The sequence below is a fragment of the Hemiscyllium ocellatum genome, chromosome 1 (genome assembly GCF_020745735.1).
Source record: "Hemiscyllium ocellatum isolate sHemOce1 chromosome 1, sHemOce1.pat.X.cur, whole genome shotgun sequence".
Lineage (NCBI taxonomy): Eukaryota > Metazoa > Chordata > Chondrichthyes > Orectolobiformes > Hemiscylliidae > Hemiscyllium > Hemiscyllium ocellatum.
The window spans coordinates 147,761,133-147,780,565 of record NC_083401.1 but is presented as its reverse complement, the minus strand read 5'-3'; the positions used below and the strand labels follow the sequence as shown (position 1 = coordinate 147,780,565).

The 19,433-nt window shown below is 38.9% G+C and overlaps 1 protein-coding gene across 1 annotated transcript in view; it reads right to left on the bottom strand.

The window, feature by feature from the left end:
• The window catches only part of LOC132818454 (von Willebrand factor A domain-containing protein 2-like), a 46,412-nt gene extending 32,558 nt beyond the window's left edge, over positions 1-13,854 (bottom strand). Inside the window, exons 1-8 of the mRNA XM_060829554.1 lie at positions 13,810-13,854; positions 12,771-12,834; positions 11,665-11,739; positions 6,061-6,194; positions 4,606-4,715; positions 4,261-4,452; positions 4,030-4,163; positions 557-701 (exon numbers count right to left, since the gene is read on the bottom strand). Of these exons, the coding sequence (XP_060685537.1) occupies positions 557-701; positions 4,030-4,163; positions 4,261-4,452; positions 4,606-4,715; positions 6,061-6,194; positions 11,665-11,739; positions 12,771-12,834; positions 13,810-13,854 (899 nt within the window). The remainder of the gene's footprint in view (positions 1-556; positions 702-4,029; positions 4,164-4,260; positions 4,453-4,605; positions 4,716-6,060; positions 6,195-11,664; positions 11,740-12,770; positions 12,835-13,809) is intronic.
• Between the last annotated feature and the right edge of the window lie 5,579 nt (positions 13,855-19,433).

The following is a 19,433-nucleotide window of genomic DNA, read 5'->3' as shown; positions in this document are numbered from 1 at the left end:
AGATGGTTTAATCTCTATTTTTAAGTTTTCAACACAGTGTGGGAACCTCCAAGCAGGTTTTTTTTTATTCCCCATACTGCCATCACATTGACATCCTCGTCAGGTCTTTCCAGGTCAGCTGACCTGCCTCCTAATCCAGCCTGCCCCTTACATCAAAATGTTTGAGAAGCCATTCTAAAGTTTGGGTTTGTGTTGCCAAATACTCCTGTTCTTCCTCTACACCCATTCCCCTTGGGAATAAATATCTAGGCTCAAGTCACTGTAAATGTTTTCCAAAAGATTCTCCCAACGGATATTACTGCACATAGCAACCAAAGGTAAGATGTGTAGAACTAGAGCAATACTTGGGAACAATTCCATGATATGTGTGTATTTCTGTGATTAGATGCGTACATGCATACATGCACTTAGACACTGTTTTGATTCCTAGCCACCATCCCTTCCATCAGCTGTCCTGTTCATGGGTTAGCAGGATGACGATTGATGAAATCAAGTTCTGGTGAAATAATCAAATTCTTGAAAGCATCTACTGTTATTAAGTATTCAACAAACTGACGTGTAGGAAGGACAGAAGGTAGCCATTGGTTTTCCATGTCCTTTCAGGCCGTCAATGTTGCCTTTCCAGCAAATATGTCTTCCAAGGTATTTCTTCTCAGCATTGACTGTAGTTCTCTGGCAAAACTGTGATACCACCTTGCAGGCTGCAAAATCAGAGGACCAAATGCGACTGAATTAAATGTTTCTACATTTCCTTGTGAATTTTAAAGGTCTTGAAAGATAATTCACAGTGACACAGGTATCTTCATTCAAAATGGAGTATATATTTAAAAATTGAAAAGACCAAATTATCCGGCTCCCTCCAACATCTCGATTCCATTCCAGCAATCCTATTTTGTCCACCTCCTACAAGTCATCTGATTCCAGTACAACTCCTTTAATTCCCTGCTCCAAACCCATAAAAAAAATCATTAAAAGCAAAAGGTATCTGCAAAATCAATCATTGTTTCTTCTGTTTGGATATCAGAGTCACCAAGTTAATCTTAGTTCCATTGGATGAAAAACGACTGAAATTGATCTGGTCATTTTGCATAATTCTTCCTCTGAAACCTGTGTTACGATTGTAATGGAACAAGAACCTGAATGTTTGCAAGTTTGCAAATATGGTCAATATTTTCCTATATTTTTCTAAGTCTGGGAGTGAGATATTGGGTGGTGGCTAACACAAAACTCTCACTGTGAGATAATCACTGGATCACTTATCAATCAGCTCCTTAAGAGTGATTAGACAGCACACTGGCAAGCATTTCATCCCTGTGTTGTAAGGGCCATCAGTCGAAGCCTAATTCAGAGAGGATTCTGCAGCAAGTTGTCTCTATTTCTTCTCACGGGATGAGGAATGCAGAGAGTGGGGGTAATGGACAAAGGTGAACTCAGCAGGCAGTTTTTTTTTGCATTAATTCAATCATGCAACATGGACTTCACAGGCTGGGCAAGCATTTGTTGCCCATCCTTAGCTGCCCTGGAGAAGGTGGTAATGAGTTGCATTCTTGAACATCCTCCATCTGCATAATGTTATTGGGGAGGGATTTCCAGGGCTTTGACCCAGTCACATGCAAGGACGTTGGGTTGCTTGGAGGGGAACTTGCAGCTGGTGGGTATTCTATGTATCTGCTGCTCTTGTCCTCTAAATGATAGCAGTTGTGTGTTTGGAAGGTGTAGTCTAAAAAGCCATGGTGACTTTCTGCAGTGTATCCTGTAAATCTAACATCAGTGGTGGAAGAACCAAATGTTTGTGGATGTGATGTTAGTTAAGTTGGCTGTATTGCCCTGCATAGTGTCAAGCTGCGTGCATGTCTTTGGAGCTGTGCACATCCAAGCAAGTGGAGATTATTTATTCACAATCCTGGCTTGTACCTTGTACATGATGGACAGGCCTCAGGGAATCAGGAATTGAGATACTCCAAACACATTTCTAGCATTTGCCCTGTATTTTTATGGCAAGTTCAGTTGAGTTTCTGGTTAATCATAACCACCAGGATGTTGATAGTGGGGAATTCAGTGATGGTTATGTTATTGAATGTCAGAGGACAATGATTGGATTATCTCTTGTTGGAAATAGTCATCATCTGGTATTTGTCCGGCAAGAATGTTGCTTGCCACATGCCAGCCCAATTCTTGATATACTCCATATTTTGTTGCATTTGAACATGGGCTGTTTCAATATCTAAGGAGCTATGAATGGTGCTGAACATTTTGCAATCTGACCTTCTAGAGGAGTCATTGATGAAGCAGCTAAAGATGGTTGGACTTAGGACATTACTCTGAAGAACTCCTGTGGGAATGTCCTGGAACTGAGATGTCTGATCGCCAACAACCACAATCATTTTTCTACTTGCCGGGTATGACCCTAACCACTGGAGAGTTTTCCCCCAATTCCCATTGATTCCAATTTTGATAGGGCTCCTTGATACCACATTTGGTCATATGTGGACTTGATGTCAAGGACTATCACTCTTACCTTATCTTTGGATGAAAACATCTCTAGTTCATGTTAGAACCAAAGCTGTAATGAGGTCAGGAGCTGAGTGGCCCTTGCAGAACCCAAGCTGAGCATCAATGAGCAGGTTACTGATAAGAAAAATACAGCTTGATAGCACTGTTGATGACACCTTCCATCAATTTACTGATGATGGAGGGTAGAATGATTGAGCAGTCATTGGCTGGGTTGGATTTGTCCTGCTTTTTTGTCTATAGAACATACCTGGACAATTTTCCACATTGTCAGATATATGCCAGTGTTGTAGCTGCAATGAAACAGGTTGGCTAGGGGAGCGGCAAGTTCTGGAGCATATCTCTTCAGTATAATTGCCAGAATGGTTTCAGGGCCTATAACGTTTGCAATATTCAGTGCCTCCAACCATTTCTTGATATCACATAGAGTGAATTGGAATTGGTTGAAGATTGGTATCTGTAATGTTGGGTACCTCAGTAGGAGGTGAAAATGTGTTGCTGGTTAAAGCACAGCAGGTTAGGCAGCATCCAAGGAACAGGAAATTCGATGTTTCGGGCCCTTGAAGGGCTCTGGCCCGAAACGTCGAATTTCCTGTTCCTTGGATGCTGCCTAACCTGCTGTGCTTTAACCAGCAACACATTTTCAGCTCTGATCTCCAGCATCTGCAGACCTCACTTTTTACCTCAGTAGGAGGTACTTGGCACTTCCTCCAAAAGTAGTTGCAAACACTTTAGTATTGTCTCAGTCCACTGACGTGCTGGGGGGTAGATGTGGATATTTGTTGAGCCTCCTCCTCCCCCGGTGAGTTGTTTAATTGTCCACCACTATTCATGATGGGTTGATGCAGAACTGCAGAGCTTAGATTTGATCGATTAGTTGTGGTTTCCCAGCTATTCTTTTTTAATTCATTCATGAAGAAACTTGTTACATTTCTTACCAGGAGAAAGTGAGGACTGCAGATGCTGGAGATCAGAGCTGAAAATGTGTTGATGGAAAAGTGCAGCAGGATGCTGCCTGACCTGCTGCGCTTTTCCAGCTATATTTCTTACCAACATGGAATAACTCCCCCAGCCACCACCCATAAGTTTTATTGAGCCAGGATTGATCAGCTGACCTAGTGGCAACTATAGAGAGGGAATATGTTGGGCATGAGGTTGTAGATTGGGGTTGGATACAATTCAGCTGCTGATGGCTCACTGCACTTCTTGGATGCCGAGACTTGTGTTGATAGATCTTTCATTCAGAACAATGACAATGCCACACTATACAACAGAGGGTATCCTCTACATGAAGGCAGAGTTTCCTCTTCTCAAGGAATATCTAGTGGTCCAACCTTTTGGAAATCTGACTGCACAATGAACATTTAAACTAAATGGAAAATCATGCAATGTGCACACCAGGTATCCAATGGGAGTGCAAAATTCGGAAATTAACCGGAAATATTTCTGGATATGTCAACCACCTATAGAGATTTACTGCATTGTTTCAGAAAGAGAATTAAAACCAATGTTACCTACCTGGATGTACATCAGAGCAGACTGTAGACTGTGTCAATGTAGTATACAAACCATTAACAGCATCATTATAGTGTGCTGCATAGAACACATGCATCTCACTGGGCATGCTAGCTAAACTAGCCAGTTCTTTCCACCTATGGATGACACCATAAGCAACTAGTGAAGAACCATGTAGCAAATGTTGTCTACACATAAAATATCACACCTCTCTCTCAGCACTATTATTCTTACCCTGGATGCTTGACTCCCACAGCAAATACTGTCATTCCACTGTTCTTAGCAAATCTCAAAGGCACGGTTGCGTTATCTTGTGATTTACCATCTGTAAGAATTACAATGACCTTCAGGACACCTTGCCGTCCTCCATGAAACCCTTTATGTAGCACATACTTTACTGCAGCGCCAATCTCTGTGCCACCACCCCTACATGAAATATGAAGAGAAAACAACAGGTTAACTCTTTAAGATAACTGTTGAAGTTTGGAATTCATTAAAAAGTTATAGTTCTATCTCCCAGGAATGTTGCCTAGGTAAAGAGGTGCTACTTTCTACAAGTTATGCAGTGGCCATACTTACCTGAAGAAAATTTTTTTGATAGCTTCTTTTGTTTCTTGTCTTGTGGGATAGGTTCCTAACCCAAATTCTACTTTTGGTTTTGAACTGAACTGGATCACTCCTATACGAATCTATTTGAGATGAAATCTTGCCTTTAGCATGGTGCAGAATGAAACTTGAACAAAGACAGATTCATGACCTTAGCCATTCTTATTGTGCTACGGCATTTAAGTGCATAATTTTTGTACAAGTTGATCTGGTTTAAGTTTTAATCAGTCTTGCTAAAGCTGTCTTTTCAAACAAAGTCCAACATATCAGATGTACTTGATTTACAAAACATATAAATTTAATTTTCTGACAAATGTAGTCTTTTGCACAGTAAAATGAACATATGCTGAATTTTGAGTTTAAAGCACATTAAGTATTGCCACAGGCTAACTCACTTCAGTTTAAAATAAAGTTGATTGAATTTGTTTGAACTAGAGCTTTTTCTCCTTGCGTTGCGAGACTTTGAGATAAAATTATGTTTTTCTATGTACTCAACTGAAACACATCTGAAATACATTTTTCAGACCATCTCTTACTAGCTTATATTAGTTGATAGCATTCTTGTCAGGAAAGCTGTTGCTCAAACCTGAATTAACTTTCACAGACAAACACCCTCAGACAGAAGCCAATTATCCTCATCTCCATCTTAAAAATGGAGACATTTAAAATCCTCTCCCCAGGCTCTTGTCTCTCCTCAAGTGGTTACATCATCTCCTTGGCCACCGCACCAAGTCCCATCAGCATTCTATATGAATCTATGAGATCACTCAATCTTCTAAACCTCAAACATAATGGCCTGTTCGTCCTTCCTTCATAATACTTTCATCTCCGAACTGATTCAAGTGAACTTTCTCTAAACTGCTCAGTTAAATACTTTATCAAGCAAGGAGACCGAAACTGTATCAATGTGGACTCACCAAGGCCCTGCCCCAGGGGAGGAGGATGATGCAAGAGTAATTGGACTGGAGTATGAGCATATGGAAGGGGTGGGTAAAGGTAGCTACAAGGCAAATGAAGGAAGGATTAGGCTGCAAAAGAGAGCAGTATTAAACCTGATAACAAAAAAAATGTCCAGATAACAAAAGACCCAGGAAAACTTGAAATCACTAACATGATAAATGCCTTATAAATGACTGTGGAATATCTAGTTTAAGACCTGGATGTTACATGTAATAAACAGTGCATGTCAGTTGCTAAACTTAAATCTGAAATTGAGGGATAGCAGTAAGAAAGGGCAGTAACTGTTTGTTTCAGATTTATGTAAGTATAATAGATAAAATACACTAGCTGTGATCTAACCCGCATATTTAGGGTGATGGCTTTTTGTGTAGAAATGCATACCAGGTGCTTTAACAAATCAACCTGGATTTAGAATAAACATGATGCTTCAATTTTCCAACTAATTTTATTTCATTCATTCACTCTTACCCGGTCAGGATTAATGTCAAGAATATCACAGAGTTTGGCAGCAAAATGCTTTGACCGCTCAAAGCTTCCTTTCCCTATGCTATAGGATCCATCCATCAGCAATAAAATGTCCATAGCTGCTGAGCACTGGATTACTGAAAATGAAATAAAGCACATAGTTGAATTCTAGAATTAACAGTTTTTAAGTGTTCCAATATTTTGAAATTCTAAACATACTTTTGCTTTCAAACAGTATTAGTTCAGGAAAAACTTAGAACAGTAATGCAAAACTCATGAGAAAATAATTGTAGGAGGCACTGTTTCTATCACGCAGGATAATATTATGAGGAAAGCCAACTTTACCTTCTTTAAAATGATACCATGCACTATGATCGGATGTATTTGATACATATTGAAAAAAGTTACAGTAAAAGATTCCACAAAAATTTCTCATCATGGTGGTGTCCCTTAGATTGAAATAGGAGATTTTTTTTCTTAAACCATGGCTCCATTCATAAAGTGGAGGAAAACACATTTACCCATGTTAAATACCATCTATCAAATGTTTGCCAACTTGCTTCAGCTCTCTATGTCCCTTTGCAGACAATTTACCTCCTCTTGACAATTTACTTTCCTAATTATCTTGATGTAATTTCATTGATATTGATTGTAAATAGTTAAGGCCCCAACAATAATCCTTAGGACACTTCCTTTGTTACAACTTGCCAAATCAAAAAAGATCCATTTATCCCTACTTCCTGCTTCTTATAGCTAACCATTCCTTTGCCCTTGCAAATATATTACTTCCAACACCAGTGACTCCTAATTTTGTTCCCACTGTGGTCTCACTTTGAGGCTTGAAAATGGTGCAGCAATTGGTGAGAATTGTGGTTTGGGATGATGCCGTGAAAGCAGAGGTTCCGTTAGAGTGAGAGTACAGTCTGTCAAAGTTCCCCAGCAGTTATTGCTGCATCAAAGCTCACAACCCTAAAGTTTCAACTCGCAACCCCACTCAGGTGGTAAAGTCCTGCCTTAAACCATCTTCTCTTATCTTGTGCAGCAACTCATGAGACGACACCTTATCAAAAACCATGTGGAAATCAGTATTCATAACATCTATGGGTTTCCCTCAATAAACAATGGATGTTACTTTGTCAAAAGTCTTTAATAGATTAGTTAATTAAGTTTCCATTTCACAAAATCATGTTGGCTCTTCCTAATCGCTTTTTGGTTATCTAAGTATCTTTCTATTAATTGCTTATTAATGGATTGTAGCATTTTCCCCATGTCAGACATTAGATTTTCTGCCTCCTTCCTTCTTAAATAAAAAGTTTTACATTTGACATTTTGCAACCACAGAATTGTTACAGTGCAGAAGGTCAATTGGCCCATTGTGCCTGCACCAGTTCTATTCCCTAGTCCCAATCTCCTGCCTTTTTTCACATCGACACACTCCACTTCTATTTGAATGAACATCCAATGCCCTCTTGAAAGCTTCAATTGAATCTATCCCCATCAGATTTCTGGTCAGTGCATGCCAGACCCTAACTACCTGCTGGATAAGAATATCTTTCTCACATCACCTTTGGTTTGTTTGCACATCACTTTAAATCAATGCCCTCTCATTCTTTTTTCTTTTATGCATGGGAACAGCTTCTCATTATTTGCACTGTCCAGCCCACCCATGATTTTGAAAACCTCAATGAAATTTCCTCTCAGCCTTCTCTCCATGGACAATGTTCCCAACTTCTTCAATCTATCCTCATAGATTACCTTTTTCATTCCTGGAACCATTCTTGTAAATTGCTTCTGCATTCCCTCCAATGTATTCACATCTTTCCTATAAGATAACACCCACATCTCACACAATACTCCAGCTGAGGTCTAACAAGTGTCTTGTACAAGTTCAACATCACACCCAATGCCTATGCTCTTGTATTCTATTAATAAAACCAAGGACACTGTATGCTGCATTAACTGCACTCTCTACATGTTCTGCCAGCTTCAATAATCTGTGCACATTTATGTCCAAGTCACTCTGCTCATATATCCCTTTTAGATTGTACTGCTACTCTGTATTGTCTTTCAATCTTTTCTGGCCAAAGTGCATCACTTCACACTTCACTGCATTGAACTTCATCTACAACCGAACTGCCCATTCCACAAACCTATCCAGATTCTTTTGGAGTTCCACACTGTCCTCCTCACATTTTACAATTCTTCCAAGTTTGTGTATTCTGCCCCTGTACACCAAAATCCAATTTATTAACATGTCCCAAGAAAAGCAAAGATCCCACCATCAACTCTTGCAGAAATCCATGAGAAACCATTCTCTGGCCTGAAAACTATCCATTGGCCATTAGTCTCTATTTCCTATCACTCAGGCCATTTTGTAACTACGTTGCTAGTGATCCTTGTATTCCATGACCCATATCTTTCATCACAAGTCTGTTGTGAGGCACTGCATCAAATGCCTTTTGGAAATCTATCTTACCAAGTCAACAGGGTTTCTTCATCATTTTTTTTCTGATGCCTCTTCAATAAACTCCAGCAAAGCTCATTAAACAATTTCCTCTTTAGAAATCTGTGCTGATTGTCCCTAATCAACACAACTTAATCCACGTGATTGCTAATCTTGCATAATTGTTTTGAGAAGTTTCCCCAGCACTGAAGTTAAGTTAATTATTCTGTAATTGCTGGGATTATTCTTAAAGCCTTTCTTGAACAAGGCCATAAACCCCCTTGGTGTCAAGACTACAAGAAAGCCAGTGCCTTCAAAAATTTCATCCCTCACTTCCTTCAAAATTGTTGGATTCATTTCATCTAAATGTTCATTCAATGTTTCCTAGTTACTTGTCAAATTTAAGTACGAGCAGTCTATCCAAGGTTTCTTCCTTATTAACTTTGAACACTTCTAGTGACAGAGTTTCCTGTCTGTCTTCATGGCCTTGCAGCTTCCTTCTCTCTTGTAAAGACAAATAGAAATTATTCATTTAACATATTGGCTATGCCCCTGTCCCCATGTGTCTATAATCAGCCCTATTCCTCCTTTAATCATTCTCTTACTGTTTGTATGTCTATAGAAGCCTCTGGGATTTCCCCTTCTGTTAGCTGCTAGTCTTTATAATAATTCTTTTTTGCTTCTCTTATTATTTTTTTCATCTCCACTCTCAACCTTGCACATTCCTGGTGATTCTCAATTGTTCTTTTTTTTGCATTACACCTATTATAAGCATGTTTTTTTTTCTAATGTTAGTTTTTCCCTCTTTTGTCATCCAGGCAACTCTGGATTTAGTTGTCCTACTTTCTCCATTAGAGGGAATACACCTTGACCATACCAAATGATCTGCTCCTTGAAGGTGGTTCAGTTACTACTTTTCCCACCAATCTCTTATTCCAATCAATCTTTTCCAGCTTTGTCTGGCTCCTAAAGTCAGCTCTCTGCTAATTGATATTTCTCACTCTGAATTGTTGCATGTCATTCTCCAACAGCATCCTGAATCTTACTCTACAATGATCACTGTCTCTTAAAAGTTTCCCCACTGACACTTGATTCATTGGACTCACCTAATTTCCAAGAATCAGATCCATAGGGAGATATGTCAGCCTTTAAACCCAATAGTTTCCCTGGTGATTGTTTTAAGTTCATTCCTCCCTGTTACCTCTCGATTTTCTATTATCTTTACGAGGTATTCTAAGTCTTCTACTGTGAGCGCATGTGGAAAATACCTGCCAGTTCTTTGTTTGCCATTTTCAATTCCCCAGAGTTACTCTTCAGAGGGTAAAAAATGAGGTCTGCAGATGCTGGAGATCACAGTTGAAAATGTGTTGCTGGTTAAAGCACAGCAGGTCAGGCAGCATCCAAGGAATAGGAAATTCGACGTTTCGTGCATAAGCCCTTCATCAGGAACCTGATGAAGGGCTTATGCCCGAAACATCAAATTTCCTATTCCTTGGATGCTGCCTGACCTGCTGTGCTCAAACCTTACTCTTCAGAGGAACAGCATTCCTGTTCAAATATGTCTAGGAACTTTTACTAGCTATATTCACATTACTAGATGGCCTTCTCTCACACACCTCTTTCTGACTCCTTTTAATCCTTTCAGTCATTCTTTGTTAGTTCTTAAAGTTTATCCAATTGTTTATTTGTGATTAATCTTTGCAGCATTATACAGTGTTCTTTCAACTCTCACAGACATATATAGTTTTTTCTGAGTTGTTAAATGTCTCCATAAAAGTCTGCCAACACAATATATTGTCTTACCTTTAAACTTAATTTCTCAGTTCACGTTATCCAGCTCTGCCCTTTGTTTAAATTTAAAATGGTAAATAGATCAGAGCATACCCCTGGCCTCAGTTCAAAGGAATCCCCATTCTTGTGTTCGCCTTGGGCACATGCATATTTTCAGTAGTCATAGACTTACACTTCCCCATTTCAAACTAAACATGAAATTCTGTCATATTGTGATTGATATCTCCTGGAGGCTCTATTGCAATGAGTTACTTGACTAATCTTCTTTCTTTATACATTACTAGGTCAGCAATAGCCTGCTCCATTGTTGGCTCTAGAAAATACTTCTTTAAAAAATCACCCCCAAAACACTCGATCACTTCACATTCCAGGTTACCTTACCTCCAAGCCAATTTGATTCTAACAATCTTATTGTAGATTAAAGTCACCCATCATTAAGCAGTACTTTCCTTACATGCCCTATTTAATTCATCCTTGTGTATTCTATCATACAATGTAACCGCCATTATGGTGCTTCTAAACTACTCTTATATGTGACTTTTAGTTTTATTATTTTCTATCTCTACCCAAACTGATTCTACATTTTGATCTTCAAATTAATTACAGAGTTAATGCCATAGTTAATTAACAAAGCTACACAGCATGTTTTTTCTAACATCCTGTTGTTCCAATATGACAAATAAATTCAACAATCAGGCTAGACTTGGCCACCTTTCAACCATGTTTCTGTCATGCTTATCAAATCACACAAAGTATATGTGATATGGTGGCTTAATGGCTCACTCACATAATGGTGGCTCATTGTTGTCTCAGTGCCAGGGACTTGAGATCACTTCCACCCTCGGACGACTGTCAGTTTTTGCATTCTCCCCATGTCTGCCTGGATTTCCTCCAGGTATTCCAGTTTCCTTCCACAGACCAAAGATATGTGGGTTAGGTGGATTGGCCATGCTAAATTTCCAGTAGTGAGCAGGGATGTAGAGGCAAGGTCGATTAAACATGGGAAATGCAGGGTTAACAGGGATAGGAGGATGGGTCTGGATGGGATACTCTTCAGAGTGTTGGTGTGGACTCAATGGGCTGAATGACCTGCTTCCACACTGTACAGATTCTATATCTCTCTGTCTGTGTGAAGAATTCATCCTATTCATTATAATTTTTTCATGGATTCAGGTACAGGGCCCTATACTCTTTTTTTAAAACCAGGTTTACAATCTTTGGCCTCCTCTGCTGAAGTACCCTTACATTTGTATTGTCTATTCCTTCTTATCACACTTTGACAATCATTAGCCAAATTGTTGCCCTTCCCTAATACTTTGCTTCACCCTTTGTAGCATATCTCCCCTCACTTGATCCTTGTAGTTTAAACTTACACTTTCCTGAAGACAAAATCTTCACAATTGTTTCTTTGTCAGCCATGAGCTGCTGCAAGCCACAACTTTGGGAGACTGTTCAAAGAAAACAAATAAATCATTTAAAGTCTATGTACTTAAACTCATTAATATGGACTCCAAACTTAGACTTGTTTGTAATACTTCCTTATATGTCAAATGTCACATCAAGTGACATCAATACTTGATCAAGTTTGCTAGCGCATGACATTTCTAAATTCACATTCATCTTGTACCGATGTCCTGAGTTGTGTACTGTCGTTCATTGACCCACACCCTGCTTTTAGTTTAGATAATTGGACTTTGTCTCCTTTCAAGCTTTTCATCAACAAAGTCAAATTCCATTATTTTCTCTCCCTTTCACTCTGCTATCTATTCTCTGGGCTCTCCATACTTTACAAAAATTCTTTCATACCCAATGCACAATATTCTAAATTTTAGTTGATCAATATTTGATAGAGTGTTCAATTAATCATATGATGTATATACTCATATTTTCTGAAAGCTCTTCCAAATTAATTATCAGATCAGAGCATGCCATTGACTTCATATTATCAGATTTCCCATTTCTGTGTTCCTTTTGGCCATGTACATATGGAGCTTATTTTCTGAGCAGTGGACTTCACATATTAAAGCTTCAGATGTTCTTATTACATTCCTCTACGTACAATCTTTAGGCAAGTAGTTGGTTGTTGAATGAGTTTGGTGTCAGCCTAAAAATGTGCTAAGGAGAATATATGAAAATGACAAACATTCACTTTGAACTCTGCTGATTGAACCAATGCCATCTATACCTTAATTCCTGTTATTTTAACTCTGCTTTAATTTTAATTACCATACATCAATGTTACTTAAATTATAAAATGGAGTACTGATTTTTCATCTCCAGCATTTAGCTTCATAGATAATTAGGCTAATAATCTTTCTGTTGATAATGCTAAGTGAAATGAAGTAAAATGATATAAGTGATCTCTTAGTCTAGTTTCAAGTGCATTCATGTATTAATGATAAAGCCTACAATGTTATTTGCATTATATAACTGACAGTCAGACTGCTGGTACAGAACATTTATGGAAAAAAAAACTTACCCAAAATTGTGAGGGATAGGACAGAACACAAACTTCCATTGATGGACCTCATCCCCAGGTTCATCTAAAGATAAAAATCAGAATTAAAATATTATGAGCTAATTCAGATCTAAATTACCTTTGATTTTAGAATAATTCAGTTATTCAGCCCTAAATGAAATCTGTGATGTTCCTTTGCATGATCTGTCATCTTACACTTATTTTCTGGATTAACAAAACAAAATCATTTAGGTAAGGTGAAGGGGAAATTTAGCACCTGCTAAGTATGTTTCTTGGGATTCGATTCTTCTAGGATTAGAAGAGACAACAATGAAAAAAAAGGCTTAATTATGGAAATGAAAAATACATCCCACCTTAAGTGAAAGTCTGGTGGGAGGCTGTTGGTAAGCTCTGGTATGGATTCCATCTTAACAGATGTAGTATTAGAAACAGTCACCATACTTTGGCAGATAGTACCTGCTCCGGAGGGAGGAGCTCCTGAAAAATATCATTGATATGGCCCAATGAAAATCCTTTGCCATATTTCCAACAAATAGTAGGCTCCTCCTTGCACTTTTGAATTGACCCATTCCATTTTGTCAAGGCCTAGATGACAAAATCTTCAGTTTGGTGAGTTCTTCTTTCATACTGAGGACTATGATTGGGTTAAACAGATCTGTTTCCAAGGAGATAAGGCTTAATGCCTGCAGGATTCATTCAGAACATCATGAATACACTGTATACTTTTTTAAAATCAATTCTCCCCTCCCTGGAGGGAAAGCCATTTGATGAAGCCACTGAAGAATGCTTGACCTTTTGTAGGATATGTTGAACATTTCTTTTTTCAACCCTATCTTTTCATTTTCTGGTACATCAATGACTATATCAGTCTCACCTTTTCATTGGGTATTTTATAACCTTCCAAACCTTACACTGAGTTCAACAATTGCAGAGCATATTCTCTGCCCTCTTTCTGATTCTTTTTCTTTTCTTGTTTTATTTGTTTTCCTTCCTTGAACAGCACATCTGCTCTAGGTGCAGCTTTCATTTCTCTTCTTACCCCATCGCTGTTCCCTTGGGCCTGGGAGATAAACTCTTCTGTCATGTAGTCTTCCTAACACAATCCTTGATTTATCCTTGTCCCATCTATTTTTGACATGGCTTTTTTTTTCCTGGTTTCAATGAAAGATTAGAGGCGTGAAATGTTAACCCTGTTCCTCTCCACAGATATTGCCACAACTTGAATACTTCCATAATTTTTCCATTTTTTACATCATGATGTACATCCATACAGTGAATACAACCAAGGAAGACTTCTGCTGTGAGTAAAAGTTGTAATACCTCATGTTCCTGACACCTGGGCCACTGAATGATTAAAGGACATAATAATTTCCGATAGTTGGGGCTGTCAGTTAATAATTCTGCACAATCAATGATTTATAATGTGACTCTCTCACATGAATGTGTAATCTTCCCTCAAAGACATGAGTAAAATCCATGAGAGTGAACACATCTTTCTAATTAGTGTGCATATCACTTACTCCTTGTTGAAGATATGCACTTAATTTACTTAGAGAGAAGCTTTAAAGAAAGTACAACATAAAAAGTTAATAGGTGATCCTGTTTGCTGGAGGTGCTCCATTTGACCTCACTCAATCCATACTTTCCCTCACTCATTCCTGTAAAGTTCCGTTAGGACTATCTAGAATGTGGGGAGGAAATCTGAGGTAGCTGAGATTTGGTCAGCCAAAATGGTTGGCACATCAAAGAAGAATCTTATATGTCAAACCCAGAATTGTTGTCAGCTAATTCAGGGTTGATGATCTAAGAGTATAAACCAGTTATCATTGCCCTTTACAATCAGAACTGCTCAAATTTCAGTTTTGCAACCAAGCTAATCCAGAGCTAAACATCCCACAAAATCATACAATAGATAAGTGATTCCTTCTAGACCACAGTCAATTTAACAGGTGACATAGGTTACAATATGACTGGTGATTAAAATGAATCATTTTACTGCTTCAGATGGCAACAGGGATTATCCTCAAAGTGAATGGATGCACCTTATTATAAAGAACAACTTACATATACAATTAGCCATCTGAATTTGACTTGTTGAGAAATGCAGTTCACTTGGACCCTGGCTGGTGTGTTTGAAATTGAAATCGGAGATGGGGAACAAGGGACTGAAATGATCAGTGAACCCAACGAGATCAGTGTCTGGTTGAGTGATTAGCGTTTTCCCCCAAAGGCACATTCTCCATGATTTGCTAAAAGGAGAACCGTGCAACCTGAAGTTCTGACAAAAGGAACATCTTTCAGACGGAAATCCTGAGAACAGTCATTACAGCAGGGCAAAAAAATCAAAACATTTCTAGATGTGTGAGAACGACAACACTTTGTTATTGGAATCTGATGATTGTTTCTAGCCGTAACCTTCGGCTGAAAACTTTGACATAATTTACAAAGCAATGCTTGCAGACTGACTGGATATAAAAATAAACTTGCAGACTTCAGAGCTAACATTTCAGTATAATGCAGGCGACCCTTTGGTCTCCAATTTTATTCTGAACTGGAGCAAGTTGGAACACGTAGCTGTCAAAGTGACATCTTCTTTGATGTGCGCGTAAAGAATGTCAGACTTTAGAGAAAGGTACAGGGTTCAAATATTAAACATGTGGGCTCAACAATCAATGGAGAGCAAATCGCTTCTTAAATTGTGCAGCCTAGATGTGACATTAAATTGACTGTATAGTGCACACTCTCAGTGAGCGATGCACTTTGCTCCCTCTAATAATTCAATAACTGTTTCTGAAAGACTTACCTCCCCAGTTGAGAAGGCAGGATGACTTTGCTGTTCTGATACTCGGGAGATGCTGCCACACTGAAATTCCTCTTGCACTTGGTGATTGTGAACAAGTGCAACTACGTCAAAACAAAAGAGGGATCAGCCTCGGGTCTAGGCAGTCAGATATTCAGCTTTCTGTTCAGATTCCTGCTGTCACACGTCTGCTTTTAAAGCATCTTCCCTCACACACCTGCATAAACTATAAACGCCGACCACGCCCACAGATCTCACACATTGGGAAAAGCATCCAGTAGAAACTCAGCGAGATTGGAAAACAAAATCCATGTCAAGACCGACCGAAAAATTAAACAATAGATAGTAGTTAAGGCGATACATCATGTATAGTTTGTAAAGTGGAGGAGGTGCGCTTTCACATTTTGTGTAACACTTAGCAGTAAGAGAATTTGAACATAACTCATTGCAGGAGATTCTCTGACTACAACTGAAGCCAGGTCAAGGTGGTGCCATTCAGCTGGACAACAGAGAAGAGCTCCTCCAGGCGGGTTACATATGAATGCTGAGATGTCAGAAAGGACATGGAGGGATAATTAACCTCACTGTCACTTATAGTGAAAAGAGAAAATGTTGGAAAAACTCAGCCAAAGTTTGGTACTGAGGAAATGAAGCTTTCAAGTCCAATGAGCTTATCAGTTGTGACATTGATTAAGGTTGTTTCAATCTTGTGGAGAAGCTGAAAAAAACGTTAGAGGAAATTGAATGTGAAGGTATGGGAAAGACAGGCAAGGCAAGGTGAAGAGACTTTGAAGATGAAAAAAAAATTGAAAACGCATACCAACAAATTGAAGAAAAACTTCTTCCCTGTGGTTATAAACACACCTCTCATATATTAGAGTTGATATTTCTCTGCACTTTCTCTGTAGCTTTAACACTATATTCTATGTTCTGCTTTATTACCCTGATGTACTTATGTAAGGGGTGACTTGTCAGGATAACACACATAACAATACTTTCCATTGTATCGCAGTAAACGTGACAATAATAAAACAAATCAAATCAAATCAAATTGAGTTTGATGGTGAAGTAGAGCTTTGGAAGAGGGCAAACGTGCCTGAGAAGGGGAAACAGTTTATAATATCAACCTATGTGGGATGAGGATGGGAAACATGGCTGTCGGCTCTTATTGGCAATGAGGTAATAAAGGCAAGAGGTACATCTCATGCAATCTGGAATATTAGTGAGGGTGAGGTGAGGTGAGTTGACATAAATAAGAATCAAGTGCAAGATAAAGATTCAGGCACAGGTTTGATAACAGGGAAGATTAGTTTCAAAATATAACTGAAGTGAGTGTAGATCTGTGAATTGGGAGAGGGGTTGGGATGGGATTAGAAGAATGGGACTTGTGATTAAGAACAGGTAATGCAGAGTTTTTGATAACCTCAAGTTTAGGGGAGGAAGCAGGTCAGAAGCATACTGGAATAGTTGAGGCAACAAAGGTGCAAAGTGAGGGTTTCAGCAACAGACAAGCTGAGACAAAAGTGAAGTTCGGTGATATTACAAGAGTGGAAATATATAGACTCCATGGTGGCATAGAGAGGTAATCAGAGGCTCATCTCAAATTCAAAAATGACACTAAGTTTATGAGAAATTTGATAGAGCCAAGCTAAGGAGATGGCATCAGTAACAATGTGTACTTGAGAATGAGTACCACGAGTTTGGATTCTCCACTTTTCTGTTGGCTTTAACATCTGTTCCTCCAGTGACAGATGTCAGACAAAGAGTTAGCTACTGTAAAAGTCACGCAACCTATCCTCATCATTTAACTCACTAAGCCTCAAAATCATTTTGCTGAATAGACACCACACACCTCCTTCAAAGGCAATAGTGTATATCTTGCCTGAGGTGCACTTCTTCAGCTTGAATACAGTAGGCCAGATGGCACCTGATCAATGCTCAGCTGAAACATAACTTTCTTCCTTTTATATTGCACCTACTTTAAGTTAACGGCCAATTTTCCATCAGCTTTTTTTTGCTAGATTTTAAATAAGCTTTTGACTAATTTTTTAGCTTAAGACTCCCAATACTCTTTGCTCTTTTGAAGTCATTCATTTTCCCTATTTAGACAATATTCCAATTTATCTGTTTTGCATCCAAACTAATGGAACATATTTTCTCACAATGAACTGCACTTGCTCTAGTTTTGTTTAAGCCATATAATCTATCTTTGTCCATTTTCAACTCCTTATTCGAATTTACACAACTTATTGATCTGCATAACATAATGTCATCTGAAAACCTGGATTTTTAAAAATTCACTTTCTCTGCCACATGGGCATCACTGACTGGCCACCATTTGTTGCCTGTCCCTATTTGCACTAGTGAAAATGATGGTGAACTGCTTTCTTGAACAGCTACACTCCAAATATTGTAGATAAACCTTAGTAAGGGAGTTCCAGGATTTTGTCCCAACATCATTGTAGGAACGGTGATGTATTTCCAAGTCACGATGGCAAGGGGCTTGGAGGGAACTTGCAGGTAGTAGTGTTCCCATGTATCTGCTGCCTTTGTCCTTCTAGGTGGTAGTGGTTGTCAGGTTAAAAGGTGCTGTCTAAGGATCTTTGGTGAATTTCCAAAGTGCGTCTTATAATTAGTAGACACTATTTTTACTGAGCATCAGTGGGGAGGCAGCAGATGTTTGTGGATGAGCTGCCAATTAAGCGGGCTGCTTTGTCCTGGGTGGTGTCAAGCTTCTTGAGTGTTGTTGCATTCATTTAGGCAAGTGGGGAGCATTCCATCACATTCCTGACCTGTGCCTGACTAAAATCTGTATTCCACTAAGGTATAGATGGATAGCACTAGGTAAAACATGCATGACATAATGAGAACGGTATCCTTGATAATGAAATCTGTGTGAGCAAATTAATGGATGGATAAATGAGTGGATGAATTGAATTTTCTGAGCTTTACCAGAGCTTTTAGCAGAAACAGGCGGGGGAGGAGGCGAAAATGTAGTTTCCCAATGGATGATTATTGACCATAAGATATAAGAACAGAATTAGGCCATTTGGCCCATTGAGTCTATTCCACTATTTGATCATGGCTGACACAGTTGTCAACCAAATTCTCATGCCTCGCCCCATAAACCTGTATTGTTTTACTATTAAGTTTTCAAAACTTTCCAATTGGTTGATTTGTTCCTTTGCATTCATTTGTATGTCAGGAATACTTACTAACTCCTCAGCTTGCTGAAATTTCATTCATAGGCACCATTTCATTAGCCAAGAACATATTTTCAAAAACAACATTTTGAGGTGTGGAGCTGGTAGGATAGATCTCTTCCCCCAAGCTCCAGTGAATACAATTATTTAACTCCATCATAACCAAGCTCCTTCTTTCAGAGCAAGATGTGAAACTTCTCTCCATCAATCAACTCATGGGAATCTCAGCCATATACAGTCTGGCTTGTAAATTATAGCTACTTACGTTGTAAGGTGTGAAACCCCACTAGGTCGACCTGCTGAAGAGAAGTCTCAGTCCTATGCAATCGCTTTGCTGAAGATACCCACTTGCAGGCAGTGGAGGCTCATTGGTCTCACTAGCTGACACCAGCAAACCTGACTAGGGAAGGCAAGCAAGGCTGAACTGAACAAGGGTCTACATTGAGTAGGTGGAAAAGCAGGAATATTGAGGAAATAACGAAAGGGTCAATTGTCATGGTGAATTTTGAAGAAGGTAAGAGGGAATACCATCTACAGTTATTGGGGAGAAGGTGTATTCCAGATGGGGAAGGTAAGGTGTAAATGACTCAAAGGAAACATTCACTACCATTATCTTTGTCTGAATTAATTGTGAAAACAAGGCTTCTCAGAGAATGTGCA